General features: G+C 38.7%; 1 protein-coding gene across 4 annotated transcripts in view; it reads left to right on the top strand.

The window, feature by feature from the left end:
* The window catches only part of nectin3b (nectin cell adhesion molecule 3b), an 85,917-nt gene that overhangs the window by 55,726 nt on the left and 9,656 nt on the right, over positions 1-20,535 (top strand). For 3 of the 4 annotated variants that reach the window (XM_058415140.1, XM_058415141.1, XM_058415139.1), the window contains one exon: positions 119-3,672. In XM_058415140.1, the coding sequence (XP_058271123.1) occupies positions 119-876 (758 nt within the window). In that variant the 3' untranslated portion in view covers positions 877-3,672. Of the gene's footprint in view, positions 1-118; positions 3,673-15,675; positions 15,821-20,535 lie in introns of those variants that run through there. The other variant, XM_058415142.1, reaches the window with a different exon arrangement.

Here is a 20,535-nt window from a genome sequence, read left to right on the forward strand (position 1 = left end):
TGATAAATGTTAATAATATCTGGATGTAGTTGGCATTGACATTCTACTTTTCTTTGTCTGTCCATACCTCCTCCGTTCTTCCCTCCCTCCTTCCCCTCCTCCCTCCTTCTTTCATTAGATCCTCCTTCCACCACCACTATGCCTCCCACCACCCCTGTGCTCCCTCTTAACGCCGAGATCTCTGTCACAGCGCCTGGCAATAAGCAGCGGGCCCTCTTCACCTCCCCGACCCTGGCGCCACTGCACGAAGGCAACCTGGGCACCATTGTGGGCGGGGCGGTGGGCGGAGCCCTTTTCCTGTTGCTGCTTCTGGTGCTTGGTGGAGTTTACTACCAGCGGCGGCGACGCACGTTCCGTGGAGACTACTACACCAAGCAGTACCTGGGGCCTTCAGACATGCAGAAAGCACCGCCGCCTCCACCACACGAGCTTCACATCTACTCCAATGAGGCAGACAGGGCCAGTCCTGACACCAAGCTCAAGTCCTGCCATGACGTCAATGGCACCATCCTGTCTGACAAAGACCGGGAGGAGTGGGGCGGCTTCGAGCGGGAGAGATCCCCGAATGGCCGCAGTAGAGCTTTGCGAGAGGCCAACACCCAGCAAAACCTCCAGAACCATCACAACCACAATCAACAGCAGAGCTACCAACCTAACCACCACCCAACCCCCCAGCCCAACCACCAACCAGACCACCAGAGCTTCCTCAGCGGCCCGCACAAGCACAGGAGCTCGCTGCAGCCTGAGTCCCGCAGATACCCTGGCCCTCAGGTGATGGGAAACGGCTCCCCCTTCTTGACGGAGGACTGCTATGACAGTGACTACGTGTCACACACAGATGGCTCCATGATCTCCCGTCGGGAATGGTACGTCTAACCAGGAAGGCGCTGCAGAAACAGACTGCTTACAACCCTCCGCAGAAGACGTCAAACTTGCAAAAGAATATGATGGTAGAAATAGAAAATGTACTGAAGAAAAAAACGATAAATAGAAAAGCACCTCTTGCACCTTTTTTTCCATGCTTCTACTGTTTTGGTGTGACCTTTTTTTTGGTTGATGTAAAGGATGGGTAGCAAAAAGAGAAAAGTACACCCTGAGTTGCCTGTTTATTAGGAACCCCTGCCTTTTCTCTGCACTTATTGGGCATTTTATCAGGTCCACCTACCATTCAAGTATCATCAAGCACCCTACAGTGTTCTTAGTTAATGTTGCTCCATATAATACTGAATAACAGAGGGTTTCTTCTAGCAAGCAAATAAATAAATAAATACGTAATTTATTCCACAAACGCTAGAATTGTTAACTATCCAAAGAACCCTTATTCTAACAGATTTAGATTCTAACTGTAGCACATCTACAGCTGTAGATGTTTCCAGACTCCTTTTCCCAGTCCATCAAGTAGTCCATCAGCCACCATAGCACCATCGCTGGTCTGTGGACTTTTGTGTGCTACAGCAATAGGGTTTTATGTGATGAGTGATTAGATTACAGTGGTCCCTTTTTACTGAGCGATACTGAGAGATAACAAGCTCCAGTCAGTATTTTGACACTGAAGTGACCTGGTTGGAAGGTGAACCTGATCAACTGTCCAGTTTTTGTAAATACAGGTAGAGTTAGCCTAGGGCAAATTTTCATATCTAAATATGCTCAGTGGTCACTGATTTAAGTTAATATTTCTATGTTAATAGCTGAAAATATCCTACTTCCAATTACAGCGAGGCAGCACTGTACACAATCCGTAGAGCTCTGTTATTTCAAAAAGGACAGGTGAGTGTTTCAGACAGCTCTCCCATGATGAAACGGTGAACTTTCAGTAATATTGAAGTTTTAATAGAAACAGAAATTAGCTCTTGTCAACAGTCTGCCATCTGGTGCGGTTACCATGGCAATGCTTCAACATCCCTCCCCTCAGGCATTAAATGGAGTGAGCTGTAGGAACAGTGCTAGACACAGGGAGGACTTGGCACACACACAAACCACTCTACATACAGAGAGCAAGTGGCTGCAGTGTGTTCATGTACCAAAACTTGAGTGTTCAGATGTACATTTTGTTTATCACAACCATTTGCTTACACTGCCCAGTAACGTTGATCATCAATGTGTATCAGTGACCCTTAGTTTAGATTACGCTAGTTCTTATAAAATCTCTTCTTTTAGTGCCTTTCTTCTTGTGTTGAACACGATCTTATCAGTTAGCATGTTTGTTTCTGGAACATTTTTTTCCAAGCACAATGTTCTGATATCTCCGGTCAGACCCTCCCTCTTCTTCCACTCCTGAGCCTCCACCTTGACAGGAAAGTGCTTGTTCCACTTCATGATTCAGTTCATAAATTGAGCTAAGTTTTCCATATTTAGCCGAAGGTGACCTTTTACGCATAAGAAAGCACGCTTTGTAGTATCGAGCAAGCTTAAATTAGCTGCAGTATTTAAAAGATCCCTCAGAGAGGTGAAGCATTCTTTCCTTTAATTTCCTTATTCTTATAAATAAATAAATCCACAGATTGAATGGAACAGATGTATGTAATGAATGGCTCTAAACCATGACCAGCTTTCAGGAAATGGTTTTATTTTTCTTCTAAACCATAACAAAAGTTACGAGGTCACAGATTTCCAAAATTTTAGTTCAAATTAAGTCAATAAACGAATCTGAAAAAGAGTTGGATGTAATCATGCAACTAAGAATATGCCCACTTTTGAAAGGTCACTTATTTGTTATATTTAAGGATGGTGCAGCATGTGTCCAGTCAGCCCAGTCAGCCTCTGATTGTAGACTCCATTTAGGGTTGTTTTTTTTTTTTTTTTTTTTTTAAACTTTGGTGTACTTTTTTTTTCTTCTGGATGATGCTCAAAATCATCATCAGATCCTGTGTAAAGAGGATGTGTGATTTGTTAGCAGTTGACCTTTCTCAGTGTGATCAAGCCTTAAAGTGTCAACAGTTAAATGTTTAAGTGAAGCTTAATGCAGTCAATATTTTTCATCCGGGTTTTCTGTTCTCCTCTGTACGGAAGCCGACTAAATCGCCCGGAAGTGGCTGTTCAAGATGGCATCTCAGGACAGGAGAAATGGCAGTGATCGGTTAAAAAGAATGTTGATCCGGGAACATGTGCTCCTTAATGTCTGTAAATGCACATCATTAGTGTTAAACCTTCACAGTATATCGAGTGGATGAGTTCTCCGTCTAGCAGTGTGATTTTTTCCACAGATTCCTAACACCTCAGTCCCACATCTGTGGTTTTGGTTAATATGAGTTTTGCTGACTAGGTTAAACAGAAGAGTAATAATTATTAGTTCTAGGTATCACAGCTGTGTCCAGGTCAGGGAGATGAGAGCAGTGCCTTATTGTGAAGATGTAGTTTATTCCAGTGGCGTTCTAAAGGCGTGTTATAATGATCTGTTTGTGAATGTACGTGTGTTTTTGAGTGTTGAATAAGGTGACCAGTGCAGGTGCGTTGCTGAGCGTCCTGTATGGTCCTGGACTTCTCCGGTTCTTCCATTTGCCTTTGCCACTTTAGAAGACCTTTGTCTATTTGTGCCATTACTTGTATTGTATTTTTTTTTCCCCTGAATAGTCAGACAATAGCATATTTTGCTCACCAAAATATGACATTTGTGACACTTGAGTTGCAATGCATTTAAATAAAAAAAAAAAAAAATAAATAAAAAAAAAGAATTACAGAAAGATGGGAATGTTTGTTGGAAGGTGATGTAATAATTAGTAGGTTTGTAGTTGAAGGGGTAAAGGTTGTGCAAAAAAATTAATTTGTTTATTGTGTATATATGTTTTCTCCTGTATAAAGACTAAGACGTGATGATGGAGCACACCAGAGCACGCCTACCACTTCACTGTTTATGATGAAAAGTGCTCAGGCTTACTGAGGTTTCTCAACCACTTGCGCTCCTCTCCACCGGTTTCTGTTCTTTTTCTACAGAGGGGATACTGTTTAAAAAAACAAAAAAAAACAAAAAAAAAAACAATAAAAAAATATGGAAGAGCTGCATGGCACGAGCGTTATTTTGTAAAAATTCATGTTTGGGATAGGTTTTGTTTTGAAATAAAGCACCTTTTCTTCTTTGATGTCTTGATCTTTTATTAACTGATTTCGACGGTGTGGCCATAAGCTCAGCCTGTCTCTTCCTTTTGTTGCCCCAAATGATCACACAAATACTGTAATATTCTACTAAATTTTACTCCAGATCATTTTATTCATTATAGTTCAGTAGTTTTTATAAGACCAGGTCATAAATACTAATGTTCTCTGTTGTTAGACAAAAAAACATTCAAATTCCTTCATCTCCTGTAAATTCTTTATGCTGGTCAGAGCCTTTGAGGTTTACATTGTCGATCTGTTTATATTTCTGGAAAAATAAAGATCAGATGGATCATTTAAGTAAAATCAGAGGCAGTGACAGAAAAATAATTGTGTGAAGGAGTGCGAGTTGTCCGATTGTCTTGCAGTGGATGGTGTGGGAATAAAAACATTCCAGTGCCCACCTCTGTCCTTTTAAAGTGTTTCAAAATCAGTATTTCTCCTTTTAAAACGTGTCGTGGATTTTAATTCAGTACTCATGCATGGCGTTGTAAATCTCTGGTGTCTTAGTCTTCTTTGGATGCCCATAGTAATCAGAGCCTCTTGTCTGATGGTCAATGTTGGAGGGAATCCTGAGCAGTGTGTGCAGATAACTCTACACAGCTCTGAGGTATAGCTAAGTGGTTAAGATGTTGGCCTGCTGGTTGTGAGTTCAAATCTCAGGATCATTAAAAACTGCCAGTGCTAGGATTTGAGCAAGACTCTTAACCCTGAACTGCTCAGATGTATTAATAAGATAAGTCACTCTGGATAAGGGTGATATTTGGGGATTACCAGATATGTAAACTGGTATGGTTCAGAATTGAACAGCTGTCTTTCAAGGGCCAGGTGTTTTTTTTTCTATCTGCACGTGGACAAGATCCAACATTGTAGCTTAATTGTCAGTTCTTAGTTTGTACTGGACAAGATGCTGCAGTAGATTTCAAATAAATGTCAAATAATTAATAGAACGATGATGTTTAAAAAATAGCCCTAAGTTGTTATGATTAGATATTTATTGGTATTGGTGTATGACCACTCGGTCAAGCCTGCATGACCTGTGAATATTTCTGGTAAGCTTTAAAAAGAAAAAAAGAAATCATGTTCTACGTATCTGTATTTGTAGCTATTTAGAGCACATTATCTGTTCATTCTGAACAATGTGTTGATATTTGGTTACCAATATAGAGGCACTGTTTTGTGACTTATTAGCTCTACAATGACCTACATTATCATTAGTGACCTGTATTGAGACCCAGGTGCCCCAGTTGCTTGCTCTCTACCTCCCAGTTTGATCTCTGGTATCGGCTCTGTCCGTTTTACCTCCCACACTTTTTACTGTTTACTTTGCTTGATCTCCACACCATCACTCACGCTCCCTCTTACAACCTCTGTCAGAAGCTCCTGTTTTTTTTTTTTTACTGCCAAAGTACAAAGTTTCAGCCGGAGGCTAAACTAAGAGAGCACTTAAACCCTGGGATAATGTGGACCTGCTTGGATCTATGTTTGCACTGCTGTTCTCTCGATCTGTTTCACTTGAGATGTGAGAAGTGTTGAGGGAGAAAAGATCAGCCAGAGAAACAGGCACAGTGGTGGGTCTAAACCAATGTTTGAGCAGCTGAAACTTTTGAAAGCAGCATTACTAGGTTGCTTGAGCTTCATGGAGTCTTGTGCCTCTTTTGTTCCCTGCCTTCTGTCGTCTCCCTTCCCACCCCCTGTCTGAATGGTTTGGTTCTGAGCAGTGAAATTAGCTCACTAGAATGCCCATCAAAGCCCCAAACACTCCCTCCAATCCCTACGCTATCATAACTGTCCCCATGGCAACACACTCCTCTATGGCTACTGATAGAGGGCTACTTCCCTTAAGCCATACCTGCACTTCCCTTCTCTTTTTCACTCTCTGTCAGAGACGAACAAGAGCAGCAATGAAAGAAGGGAGTTGCAGAGAATGGGGGTAATTCAGTAGGGAAGAGAGAGGAAAGAGAGGGAATGAAAAGTCATGAAAGCAAGAGACTCAGAATAGGATGAGGGAAAGAGAGCCCAGGGGGCTGGCGGGGGGTGATGAGTATAGTGCTCTGTGGAGATAAAACACACCGTAATGAATTCCTTAATTAATAGACATTCACTGTTCACTGTTACAGTGGGATGATTGGTCATTATGAGTATTTAAACATTTTACAGAGCTTCGTGCTGCATTTTATAAGCTCACCATGCTCATATAATCTACTCCCTATAAACTGCAGCCTGCTGAAATGAACACAGCACACACTCAGATCTTCACAATGCTAACCCCGCTGAATTATTTCAGCAAGAGAGATGTATAAGAATGTTGGGAAAGAAGAAAGAAATTAGTACTTAATTAAGGGGCAAAAGAAAGCAACAAAAATGTGTGGAACAAAAAGCCAATTAAAAGCGAGAAAATAGGATAAATGGATAAAAGAAGAAACATGAACAGTAATGAAATGAATGAGCGATGAAAAGGAAAGAAAATATGCAATAACGAAAGAAAGGATAAAAAATAAACTTTTGAAGGAAAAAAAATGCCAGAGGAGTAAAAAAAGGGAGAGAATATGTGGAAATTGGATGAATAACAGAAAAAAAGAGAAAAAAAATATATTCATTAACATTCATAAAATGGGAGTGAGAAAATCTGAGTCAGTGTCAGTAGGAGTTGTGATCAGGAGTGTATCAGTTTGTCAGGAGGAGGAAATCTCTCCCAGCAGCCACAAGACTATACATGAGGAAACACACTCTCTAATGAACACAAACCCTTACTCATCCTCCCCTTCATGCTGAACTGCTCCATACAGTTAACCCTTTGGGGCAGCATGGTGGTGCAGTGGGTAGTTTTCCCACCTCATAGCTTCAAGCTGAACTTGGGTTACTGACTGTGTGGATTTCTTGTGTATTCTCCCCATGTTCCTTCTTGTTCTTCAGTTTCAACCCAACTACCAGGAACTGGCCAGTAAGTGGATTGGCTATGATAAATTACTCGTATATGAGTGTGTGAATGAGTGTGTGTGCATCATGCTTTGACTGGCCTGCCATTCAGGGTGTATTTCCGGCCTCAAGCCCGGTGTTCCCGGATCCACCACAACCCTGACCAGGATAAAGTGTTTACTGAAAATGAGTTAACCCTCGGGGGAAAAATTTTCCATCTAGTTTAACAGTAAGAAAATAATTTTTTTAAATAATTATTTTCCAAGTGACTGTGTGTGTGTGTGTCCTGTTAGACTGATTGTTTAAACAATTAATAACTCTAAATTTGAATGCAGAATGCAGTCTACGCTTCACCTGCATTTGTTGTAAAAAAGGAAAAACCAACATGAAAACCAGAGAGCTGTTCTATGGGAGAAAAACAAGACAATTTCCAATATAGAAGCCATACCACTTCTAAGCACTGATCAGACACATTGGAAAAACAGAGATAAGATGCAAAAATTCTGGCAGCATGTGTAACCTCTAAACAAAAGTGATGAAATGGGGAAAATGATGAGAGAATCAAAAGGAAAAAACATAGAAAGAAAAGATTTGCTCATGATCCAAAACATATGAGCTCATTGCACAAACATGGTGGAGGTAGTGTCATGACTTGGACCTGCATGGCTCTTTCTGGACACTGACCCAAAACACACTGCCAACACAACAAAGTACTTCATCAGGAAGGTTTTAGACTGACAAATCAATTCTTACCCCAGTTAAACAGCATGTCACTTCCTGAAAAAGAAGAGAGAACCCCTTCAAAACACTCAACTAAAAGAATCAGTCGTTACAAGCCTGGCAAAGCATCACAAAAGAAGAAGAATGCCAGAGATTGATGATGTCAGTGCATTGACAGCTTGATGCAGTTATGGCAAGCGATATATGCAAATAAATATTAAGAGTTATTTACTTTCATTTACATTAAGACTATCTTTACTTTTGCTCACCTAACGACTGAATAGTCTATAACCAAAGGTGTCATGTTCTAATTGTTTAGATTTAATCCAGATGTAAATATCAGGATCTGATCTGTTGTCTCATATTCATCTTTTGATCTCAAACCTAGATGTCTTTAGTGTTCAGTGGGGGAAAACCCTGTATTTGCTGTTCCAGTAATTATAGAGGGGACTGTATGCTCTATACTGTATATATTGTATATACACATACACCATAGATTTCTTGTTAAGATTGTAGGTACCTCTGCCGGGTAGTTCCCGCCTGAAAGCAATTTTGGATCATTTAGAGGCTTCCTGCAGTGAAAACTGCCCTTGTCTTCTTATCCTAAGAATGACAACCAATCCACTGGTCAGAGTGTCTGACCTTCTGACTTTTCTTACGATCTGATTTTTAAGTGCAAGCATAACAGTGACATAACTGATCCATTTAATCACACCTGAGAAGGCTTGTACATCCCTAGCCTGCTCTTATGCCACCACCCGAGAGTGGCTCATCTAATCCGCACTCACTCTAAACTCAGCCTGAGTCGCTGAGTCAGCATTCTGTACTGGTATTATATCTGAAGGGTAAACATCTCTCAGTACTAGCAGTGCCTCTTCAAAGGACATGGTTCACTGCTGGGTTCAGCTGTTAAAGCTCAGGCTTTAAGACCTGTCACTGTAAAGCAGTGAGAATCTCTAGGGCCTCTGAGCTCGAGTCAATAATACTTGCTCTAACTGCCGATACTTTAGGAGCATGGAATTTCCTTCAAACTGTTTTCTTCTTCCTGAAGGGGAAGTCATCTATCATGACATATCTAAGTAACCCACTCTCTAAGGGGTTAACTGGCCAAATCTACTACTGTTTAGCAAAAATGTTTTAACCCTTTCAGAGCAAAATACACTCCCTGAAACTTAAGTAGAATTTATTAAGTATTCGACCAGACATTCAGTTAAGGCAGACATACTGCACATGGAACAGACAGTGAAAAAGTATAAATCTTCTACTAGACAAAATGAAGCAGGCAATCAATACATTGTGTGATTGTCACTGATATCCCTTCATTATAATAAGCAGCAAAAGGGCCACATTTTCTTAACTTGCATTATAATTCTGCTAGATGTCACATAAAGCCACTTTAAGGTCAGAGCTGGAGATGGCTCATGAAAAAAAATGCTTTCCATTTATAATTTTTCATTATACAGACACCCTTATTCACAGTGATGTACTGTGATATACTGTACTTTTACTGATCTCATTTATACAGCTGAGTAATTGAATGTTAAGGGCCTTGCTCAAGGGAATAGGTAGTGGAATTTGCACTTAAAACCTTCCGGTTACTTGTCCAACATTTTATTTCTTTTCCTTTTTTATATCTTTTTCCCTTCTTTAAAGCCATAATGCATAATGCCACCTTTTGCACTCAAGTGTATACTCCAAAGAGCTGCATGGTGGCACAGTGTAACACTGTCCATGTGGGTTTCCTCCGGGTTCTCTGTTTCCCCCCCAAACATGGGCCTGAGACCTAATACCCATCACTGTTATCCATCTGCTGCTAATGTAATTTGTATTCATCACAGCACTCTGTATCATGACAGCTAACAATCAGCATTCCGCTAGTTATTACAATGTTGGCTAACATTTCAGCAATTACGCTGTTGGCCATTAGCCTTAGCTAATGTTGTCCCACATTACTTGGTACTTTTGCAAAAGAATCTCTATTTAACTACTCGATGTGTGATTTGCAATCGAGGCAGGCACCTTTTTCTCTTGTGACCTTTCTTGTAATATTATAATAACACTTAATAATTAGAATAACAAGTAAATTTAACAGCTTATACCTTTCTGCTTTAATTAGAGAATTTTTAGATGATTAATTGTCCTTTTACTAGGTAAAGATTTAGTAAAGAATTTCAATATTTTTTTACCTTCCTTTAGCAACACACAATGCTTACTATCTACATTTGAAATTGTCATTATATGCACTCTTGTGACAGGAAAAGCTAGTTGTGTTCAAATATTGATATTTAAAATATTTAGAAATGAATTATCCTAATCCTGGTACACACAGCATGTTGTTTCTCATGTGCTGTGTGGTATCTGGTGTGTGAGAAGCTGGAACATTTCAATATGAAGTGAACTGTAAAGCAGTCTTGTGACTCTCTGTGGGAGGCCCATCTGTGGTAGAAAGCAGCCAGACGGCCAGTGATGGTGTACCCCTGCCTGCTCCATGTCCTGGCACCAGACTGCCCTATTATTCCTTCATTTTGAAACACATGTAATCCTCACTTAGGTGAAACCTCCATAGAAACATCCTCAACCTGGAGATAAATGAAAATATCCCAGACACTGTATGACACAAAATGAACTCTGTAGAGTTAAAAAAAAGTTCATTTTGAAACCAAATCATGTAAGTACATTGCTTGGTGTTACAAGGTGATTGTAGAATCTTATGTTAGCAATTTTAATTCAACTCAATTTTATTTAGTTAGCACTTTTAACAAAGGAAATTGTCTCAAACTTTATATAAAAATTCAGAACAAAGTTTAATATTAAAATTGATATTTATCTCTAATGAGCAAGCCTGTGGCTACAGTGGCAAGGAAAAACTCCCTGAGATGATATGAAGTAGAAATCTTGAGAGGAACCAGACTCGGAAAGGAACCTCATCCTCATCTGTGTGACACTGGAGAGTGTGATTATAAATAATGTCCTTTCTACAACAGTATACTCAAGTGGAATGCAGTAAAGTAATGCAGATGATGATACACATTTACCATTTTTGTAGGTTCAGTGGAATAGTTTATATCCTAATGCTGTTACTGAGACAAGGTTTATCATTTAAACATGAATAAAACTGTAATTTAGGGCAGTCACTATGATTTCCTCTTACTAAAGTTCCCAGGATTCATAATGTGGAACTGACATCTGTGATGGTTGCATGAAAATGAACCCACCTTCTTCAGCTTCCAAGCTTACGCAGTCTGTGGTTTCACATTGGCCGTCACGTATGAATGCTCCAATCACACCAGATTATTTGGGGAAGCGAGCTGAACGTGAAGTGTGCTGAAGCCTTTCCTCCTTATATCGAACCTGTTAGCCTTATTAGTCAACCTTATTGTGTCTTCCAGTTAGTGTCCCGTGTTAACAGTGATCTAATTCCTGTTGCTCGGTAACAGTCACCTTCCCACCTAGCTGCCACTTTTCTATTTTTATACCCTTACCATAGGCTTTTATTCGTCATTATTGAAGGATACTGCTCTGTACACCACGAGGCCAGATTTGACACAATGCTAACAGACATTCAATGATTAATGTGTCCTTGAACACAAACATTTCGTTGTTGAAAACTGGTTGTGGCCTCACATTTTTAAATGATTTTGATAGATATTTTTCAGAGGAGTAAATACCCGAATAAATAATACATTACAACACTGTTGTACTAAACTAAGCAGGAGAGAATGATTAGTTCTTCATTAAGAAGACTTATCTTACTCCTGGTATGTACTAAGAACTACTAATTGACTAATCAGCAAATACAAACCCATAATTGAGGATGTAGTCTTACATTTCTTCTGCAGAACTAATTAATTAATTATGGCGCTTTCGTATTGACTACTGATTAATTACACATCATATCGACATTAATTCCCAATAGCAAAGCCTTAGCATTCTCCTAGGTATCTGCCACCTATTTTACATCCCATCCTATCCCAATAGCTCAGTCTCTAAAATGGAAATGTCTATATGAGTCTGAGCCAAATGCTGTAAATGAGTTATTATAGGTCTCCTCAGAGGAGCACAAAGCTGGTGTTTGTGTGTGTGTGTGTGTGTGTGTTATTTACCCAGTCACGGTCTAAAGATAGAAACGCACAATAACCTACAAAAATACAAGGCTGTAAAGTAGCAATGAGCAAAAAATATTCTCCATTAAAATTATTAATGCTCTCAAAAGTGTTGTAAATAATTGACTTGTAACAAAATACCTATGTTTTAGTAATTAGTAATAAATGGGTAACGGGTAATGAGGACTGACGGAACAGTACTGTGTGTACATGCAGAAATTAACATAAAAAACAAACAATAAATGATGAACTTATTACCTTGTCTAATTTTTTTTGTTGCTTTGCATGTATTTTAACTATATGGATATGAGAATAAACAACATGAAATAGGTATTAGACAGGTAATAGGTGTTAGACAGTATAACATTTATCACTAAAATGTCTTTTTTTTTGCTTAAATATTATTATTTACAACATTTCTGAGAGTATTTTAATAGAGAATATGATTAGCTTATTGCTACATTACAGCCTTGTACTTTTGTAGGTTATTGTTCATTTCTATCTTTAGACCTTGACTGGCTAAATATAAACAACACCTGTGTTCCTCTGAGGAAACCTATAATAACTCATACAGACATGTCCATTTTAGACACTGAGGTACTGAAGTAGTTTAAGGTCTATTAGGTAGATCTTCAGGAGGTGTAGCTATTGAACTTGAATGTCATCATGACCAGGAACTAACCAGTAGTTATCATAAATAGTCATACTTAGCTAGTAGTTCTACAAGGGAAATATAAGACACAGTTATTGGTTAGTTACTGCATTTGGTATATTGAATCTCTACTTTTTTAGTAGTTCATAAGAATAGTCTTATTTGAAGAAGTAATTGTTTGTTCCTTCTTGGTTCCTGTGAGTCAGACAACAGTATTTTAACATGTTAATGAATATTTAGAATGCATGAAGTATGGAAATAATACTAACTACAACCACTACATAGTTTCATGTGTGTATCTATCATTGTTGTAGAGTTGATATGTAGGATGTTCTAATGTGTTCTAATCTGATATGATCTACATTAACATGTTTTAACACTAAAGGAGCAACACATCAAGGTGATAAATTAAAGGTAAAAAATGAAAGGTAATTTTTTTTTCTTTAATTGGTCACCCAGTCATATATTTGAGCCATGTGTGTGTGTTTTGTAATTGCACAGAATCTCAACTCTGTGTCTTCAGATTTAAGTTTGAGTCTTCAGTCCAGTCAAGAGCAAATCATCACATCCAAAAACACTAAGCTGCAAACTGGAAACACTTCAATACAATATACACCCTGTTTCCTGGTAAACTGGCCAACAGTAAAGGCAATATCCAGTGTGTGTTAAGTAAGAGTTATAAATGGTGCTTCCACTATATTTATTTATAGAAAGAAGCAACCTCAGCTCAGATTGTACACTAATTGTCTCCAACTTCCTCCAAGTTCTCTGAAACAAAAACTGAACATAAAGCAAAATCAGCAAATGAATCAAAATTTCTAGAAATTGTTCTTTTAATATTTGATATCGCATTAATCTATTTGTGTTTCTTTTTAGAAATAATGGCTTAAAATAAGCAAATTTAATAAAACAAAACAATTTCAAGCATGACATTTTTGTTTTCCTTTTTCATGCAGCAAAAAAGAATTGAGTGATTTACTGTGTGTGCATTATTATTTATTATTTAATTTGACTTCTTATTAAACATATTGTACAATTGTACATTCTACAAATAATCATTCAATTACTCATTAGTTAATTTGTCGAATTAAACTGCTGTTAAGTTGTAATCAGTATAGTAATTGATATTTATGCATCGTGCGTAAACTGGGATTATAACTAAATTACACTGATTTATTCAATAAGCTCCAAGAATCATGTTAAACATTGCTGTATCACATTATCTGTATAATGCTGCTTCAGTTAGGTCTCTGTGCCTCCCATTATTCATGCTTCCTACCATCACAGACTCACCCACTCAGATGCAGGGTGTTTGTGCTGCTTAGTGTTGGCCAAGGCTATGTAACTGACCACCTGTTGCTCTGCCAAAGGACTTTTTGAGTTTAATTCATCCTAATTAACAGATGCTAATCTCATCCAAGGCAACCCCTGTTGTGGGGATAACGAGCTTGTGATCTAACGAACCCCATGGTTCTTGGCTAACCTACTCCATCACGTTGCAAAAGAGCGTAAAATAGCCAAAGAAAGAGAGGGAATAAAACAGAGCAGTAGACGGGATGGAGCAGCAGGCTTTAAAGGCAGGCAGCATGGGGCACTCATTAGAGTACAGCTCTCCCTAGCCAAACCACAACATAATACACTCCTCTGTCTGACAAACTACTTTAACAATCACACACTTCAGTAGCTCCTGGAATGGCATTCCCTTTGATTGACACATTGCTGTCAGCTTCATCATGCTTGAGATCAATGTGTACTAATGGAGACAGTATTCTATTGTTGTAAAAGTAAAATGTTGTTCTTTAACATAAGCTAAATTTCACAGAATCATTATGTGTCATGGTGATTAAGAGTTTGCTAATGTGTTCTAATCAGGTATGATTTACATTTACAAGAATGCATTTAACGCTAAAGGAACAGCACCTGACAGGTGATGTTATCCAGTAGTATATTTGCCATATTCTTGCTTTGTGTGCACTACAGCTATGTGCATTTTGTAATTGTGTTCTCACCTGCAGAAAGGAGAGGTTGACATACCCTCAAAGACCCGTCAGTGGATCACACAGGTCTCTGACAGGAAGGAAGCAGTATGTGAAACTGGGTCTCCACCTCGCAGCCTCCATGAAAATCAGCACAGGAGTACCACAGAGCTGTGTTCTCTCATCACTCCTGTACTCCCTGAATAACACTGAGTGCACCACAACACAGAGCTCCTTCAAAATCATGAAGTTTGCAGATGACATAATCTCCAACAAAGATAAGACTATCTACAGAAGCAAAGTACAGAACCAATCACGACTGAGCAGTGTCTCAAGTTTGAGTCTTCAGATTCTTAGGGACCACCAGCACCATCACCAACTCACTGAAATGGTTCAACAACACAACAAGCATCTTCAAGACTGGTATTTCTTCAACAGACAGCAAGCTCAATGTATCTCAGAAGGTCCTGAAAAGATTTAACTCAAACTCCATATAAAATGTGTTTACTGGTTTGCAAGACCAGTGGTCCACTCGCCAAGAAAGATTACCAAAGGATGTCTCCACCATCATGACAAAGAGCAGGGCAGTGAAACTTGTTGCTGACACCAACCATCCAAGCCACCACTGTTTTGCCATTGCAGAGGCACTACAGGTCCATCATCTCAACTCCACTTCCACAGATTCTTTCCAGATGTTATCCAGTTACTCAGTGTTATGCCTCTTGTCTCTTGTCCTGTCTCTGTCTAATCCTTTGTGTTTGCTGCACTGTTTGTTTGTTGCACTGTCTGTTTGCATGTACTGCCACCAAACCAGAACCAATTTCTGTGAAATCAAGTCACTGTACAATAAAGAGTTTCTGATTCTGACCACTTCCTGCACTTATCGTTTGCGTCTAATAACTTTGTTATCACCTTTACATAGCTTTGTCTTTAATATTCTTTCAAAATATCAAGAAATTAGTCATAAACCACCAAGATCTTGTCCAGGATAAAGATGTTCCTGATGAGTTGTTTGTGTCCTTGACAAGTCAATTTCCTTGTATACACTAGTGTACCTGGAAAAGAAAACATAAGTCTGATACTGAAATTAGAAATTGAAGCTCCCGTGGTTTTAAAGCTCTTCACTATCACTTGATCACACTGCTGTATAACCTGATAGTCTACTATATATATATATATATCTGCTGTGGAGTGACTGTGTCTCAATGCCTTATAGAAATGTCTCAGAAGCAGATGACCTCTTCCATGGCTGTGGCAGGAGCTGTTATGGGAGCCGTGCTGGCACTCTTCCTCATCATCATCTTCACCATTGTCCTCCTCACTGCCCGCAAGGTTCCTCCACACACACATACTGACAAAGTGTAAGTTTATCTTTTTATATCATTCATATCATCGTTCATCTGACATTAATCTCCAACACCATATACAATAAAGAGATCATGATCACACAACTGGGGTGATGAAAGTAAAGAAAATTCAGGAGCTAACAATTTCCAGCTTCTCTAACTGAGGACCAACTCCTGCCTTAATGCTGTGTCTGGTTAATACTGTAGCATTACTGGCATAACTCTGTGTGTGTGTGTGTGTGTGTGTGTGTGTGTGTGTGTAAGGCTGTTACCATGAGTCAGCAGACTTTCTGCACTCAGATGTGCATTTATGGGGCAGGTGGCGCTGTATGGGCACTTACCTGCTGAATTATTGAAAAGGCTGTGCTTTCTCAGCCATTTACTGACTGTCCTTTGAACCCAGACTGACAGATTACAGCTCACTATTACTGCTAGAGGTACAGCCACTTTCTCTTCAGATAAAGTGCACACGATGAAATGGTTTAGATAAAAGGTTACTTTTACCCCATATCAATTGTTCATAAGTTTACGAAAGAAACACGGTGACTAAAACCTTCTTAGAAAGTGTGTCTCATTAGCTTATGGTTGCCAGCTAGCTAGCACTGACACTGAAGAATATGAAATTTTATAAATATGAAGCAATAATGCTCTCAGAATCCTGCTGTGTTAGCAAATCGTAAACATATATTAGATATTATCAGAAATCATGTCTAGCTAGTTATACAGTCACCCAGTTAGCTAGCAATGACAGTTAAATTAATGTTTGTCAGTTTGTTAGCATTAATTATAAATGATGAAAATGGTTAATATTAATATGAGTATGACTATACTTATGAGTATGACTAGATCCTCAGAAATGATATCAAGTTATCAGATGTTAGCTAGTAGGCTAATGCTAATGCATTATTTTATAAGCTTTACCACCTGGCAGTCACACAGCAAAGGATACTAGAGACTCATAAGCACTTCTAAAATAAACAGCGTGATGGATTGTGGCTGTTATTCCATGGTGAGAGTTTACGAAAGAACTTAAATATAGCACCAAGCTACTATAAACCTGAGGGTCATAATGAAGTAACTTCTGAAAACTGGTGATCTGATTTTAAACTGAAAAGTAGTAAATAGTTAGTTTGGAGAGAAACTCAGTGTAAATGTTCCTTAAACCCCAAATTTGGTCAATCAGCCAGTGGTGTGCTTTCTGTCTAGGCCAAGGTTTTGAAGTTTCTAAAGACCCGTTTTTTAATGAATAAAGATATTTTTGAAAAAGGAGGGGAGAGTTTTTTCCAGTATTTTCAAAACAGAATCTAGTTCTACAAAAAGATCCATATACATGTGTCCATTGAAAAGCTTACAGTCTCTAATAATCACCTTAAAACTTTTCAACTAACATTAAAGAGTGTAATACACCATAATACAAACCAAGCACTCTTTTTCAAATCTTCCTAATCCCTTGACTGTACACAACCTTAAGGTCATCCTGGACAATCAGCTATCGTTCTTCTCTCACATTGCTAAACTGACTGTCATGCAGGTTTCTCCTTTACAACATCAGGAGGATCATTTCTATCCACGACATCCGTGAATGGTTATTCAGTCCGTTGTCATATCAAGACTGGACTGCTGCACTTGCTGCTGGTTATGGCCTCTGTATCTGACTGAGAATGCAGCTGCTCCTCATACTTCTACCTCACCAAGGACCCCTACTCTACCGCATTGCTCTGCTCCATCTACTGGCTTCCTTTAGCTGCCTGAATCAGATTTAAAACACTGATGCTGGAAAGAAAACCTTTCATGGTGCAAAGAATACATGCATCAAGAATCTTCTCTGTCTTGGTATCCAGAAAGTGAAATGAACTATCGCCGGAATTCCCCCAGAATCACTGGTCTTCTTCAAACCAAGACTTTTCAACTAGCCCTTAAATTAGCACTTTGTTAATCTATTTTTTTTTTTAATCCTTTCTGTTGTTTTCTTTTCTTCCTGTCCTAACCCCCAAAAAGGGTTTTAGACTGATGTACCTCTTAGTCCCTAATCTACAGAACTAGCCTGAGGATGTGTTTTTGTTAGAGACTACAAAGTATTTCTGTAAGCTGATCTGGGTATCTGCTAAATGCTGTAAAGTTAAACTTTAGGTCACCCCCCTGACCTGCAGTGACACCAAACTGAGGAGGAAGAAAGTGATTTGGCTTTAAAGTGAAGCATCCTTTTTTCTTTTTCAGAGAATGAAGTGTGCCATATAATGATAAATGGTCAATTCCAACCTATCTTTAGCAACATTAGCATCATTAGCTATTAATTCAAATCCTGAAAAACAAACTTCAAACATCAAACACATCTTGCTTGTTTGGGAATAAATGAAATGATTCTGGCTGAAATGCAAGTTAAGTCACGTTAAATGTCTTCAGTTTAAATAAACGACAAAGTTCAAAATGTTTTTAAAGAGAAAGTACAACTGGGACGAGGAGCAGTAGTTATTTAACCGAGAGAAAAAAAAAGTGATCATTCCATACAGGTCAAGGTCCACTAAGTTCTGATTAATTATTCTGGACAGAATACAGAATTCAGGACAGTTTCTCAGGTGAATGTGGGGATATCATTAAATGCATTACGCTTCACCTGTTTTCCTGTCAAAATGTGGGCCTTCATGCTACAGTGGCTCTCTGTGGCCTCATCCTCGATTAGCTACGCACACTGTAATCGCTTTCATTTGGTCAATAACCTCTAAAGGCCAGAATCCCAGTCAAGCTTACAAGGGTTCAACTGACTATTGTTGTATTACAACACTGAAAGCGGAAGGAAAGCTGTATGTGACCTGAAGAAAGCCTAAAAAATGAATCATCTCCTGAATTTCCATTCACTTTAAACACAGAACATGACTTCTACTATTGTGACATTTTTTAAGGTCAGGAAAATTTGGCCTATTTTAGGATTTTTGAAGGAGGCCTGGCAGTTTTCTTTGGCTCTGACATGCAGTGCTAGCCTCTGTCCTGTGACTGTGAGAGACTATCCAAACTTCAGTCCACAGATGTATTATTTTCCTCAGCCTGGTGGTCTGCTGGTTCCCACGATGTCTGTCAGAAACAATGAGGAATTCTGGTCAATATGCCTTAAAAATCACTTCAGAAATCCTGTCAGGTTAGCTTGTTTTTGCCAGGTAGTTTGAATTAGCAAGAAGATTGCAAACTTTATAAACATGACAGCTTTTTTGTCCATTTTTAAGTGATATTTAGGTTAGAGTTAGCAGTATCTATGAATATGAGGTCTTGAAAAGCACTTAAAGATGAACTTTTGTTGTTCTGCATTAGCAGTAAAGATTCTAAACATTAGTTTATGAAGTATATAAGTCAAAATCCTAAACATTTCTAAGTATGACATTTTATTTAAAACTTCTGTCTAACTAAGTTTTCCAGTTAACTAGGTTTTTCTTATGTTAGCCTGTTAATTAGCAGTCAAGATTTTAAACACTAAACACTAAAATTTTGTTAAGCTGTCTTCCCATCTTTTAAGCAGTGCAGATTATTAATATGATTTATGACACATTCGTATAATTTATTTATATAATATGTGGAGTTAACTTTAATGCTAATGCTAAGTTAATGTTTGTTGAGTAGTTAGTGTTAGAGTGATGATTTATGTTTGTCTTCTCAGAAATTAGCTAGGTTCAAATAATGTAACCCTAAAAAACCTTGAATGCTCTCACTATGCCATAGCTATTATTAATTCCATTCATGGACATAGTGACACGCCATGTTTTTATATATGAGCTTAAACCCTAAAAAGGCTGATCTTTGGAGTATGTGCTTCATAAGCTCTCCATTACAATGCCTTTGTTTAACCAAGGGCATGTAACTTCCCCTGAATTGGACATATTGGTTTTAATTCTGTACAGACCAGCAGGAGCACTGAAAGGTTCTCACTCTGTGCAAAAATATGTAAGCACTCCAACGCAAATATATAATAATAAATAGTTAAAAGTGAACATTTGTGAAATTCCTCAGCATGATGATGATTGATGCTGTTGTCATGAGAGTGAGGTCCCAGAGTAGTTTGGCTTGGTAGATGGTACAGTCAGCTCATCATTCAACATCATTCATCCATCAGCAGTAGCTGCTTTATTCTGATCAGTGAAGCAGTGGATCCAGAATCCTTGGGAACCATGGGAGTGAGGTGGGAATACAGTCTGGACTGGACACCAGTGCCTCACAGGACAAGAGACACACTCATTTACACATTCAATCACATCTTTTCACATTCACATTTACTTTTTTGGAGGTGGAAGGAATCCAGAGAAACCTGAAAACAAAAAACATGTGAAACTCCACATGGAGAGGAACCAGGATCAGGATCGCTTTGGTGACTCAAGAGCTGTGAGACAGCAACTCTGATCCACTCCTTAATAATAATAATAATAACACCTGAAATTAATTCAAGTCTTCACAGCATGCATGTGATGTTAAATTCAGCAGCACTACTTTTCTCATTTCTGCAAAAAATCACCCTATGAATATTTTGAGCTGAAATTGATAGGGCATCAGATTTGTATCTTAAAAGGAGCAGCTGGCCCACTTGAAAAACACGTGAAATAACTCTTCCCTAACATGACAGTTTTCAAAGAGCGTGTTTTTGATGAAACTTCTCCATAGTTCTGTTTGTGTTGGACAGCCTGAGACAGCCTTATCTTCTGTTTTGCTACTGATCCTTGTTCAGCCTCCGCCTGTCTGAGCTTAGGTCG

The sequence above is a fragment of the Hemibagrus wyckioides genome, linkage group LG18 (genome assembly GCF_019097595.1).
Source record: "Hemibagrus wyckioides isolate EC202008001 linkage group LG18, SWU_Hwy_1.0, whole genome shotgun sequence".
Lineage (NCBI taxonomy): Eukaryota > Metazoa > Chordata > Actinopteri > Siluriformes > Bagridae > Hemibagrus > Hemibagrus wyckioides.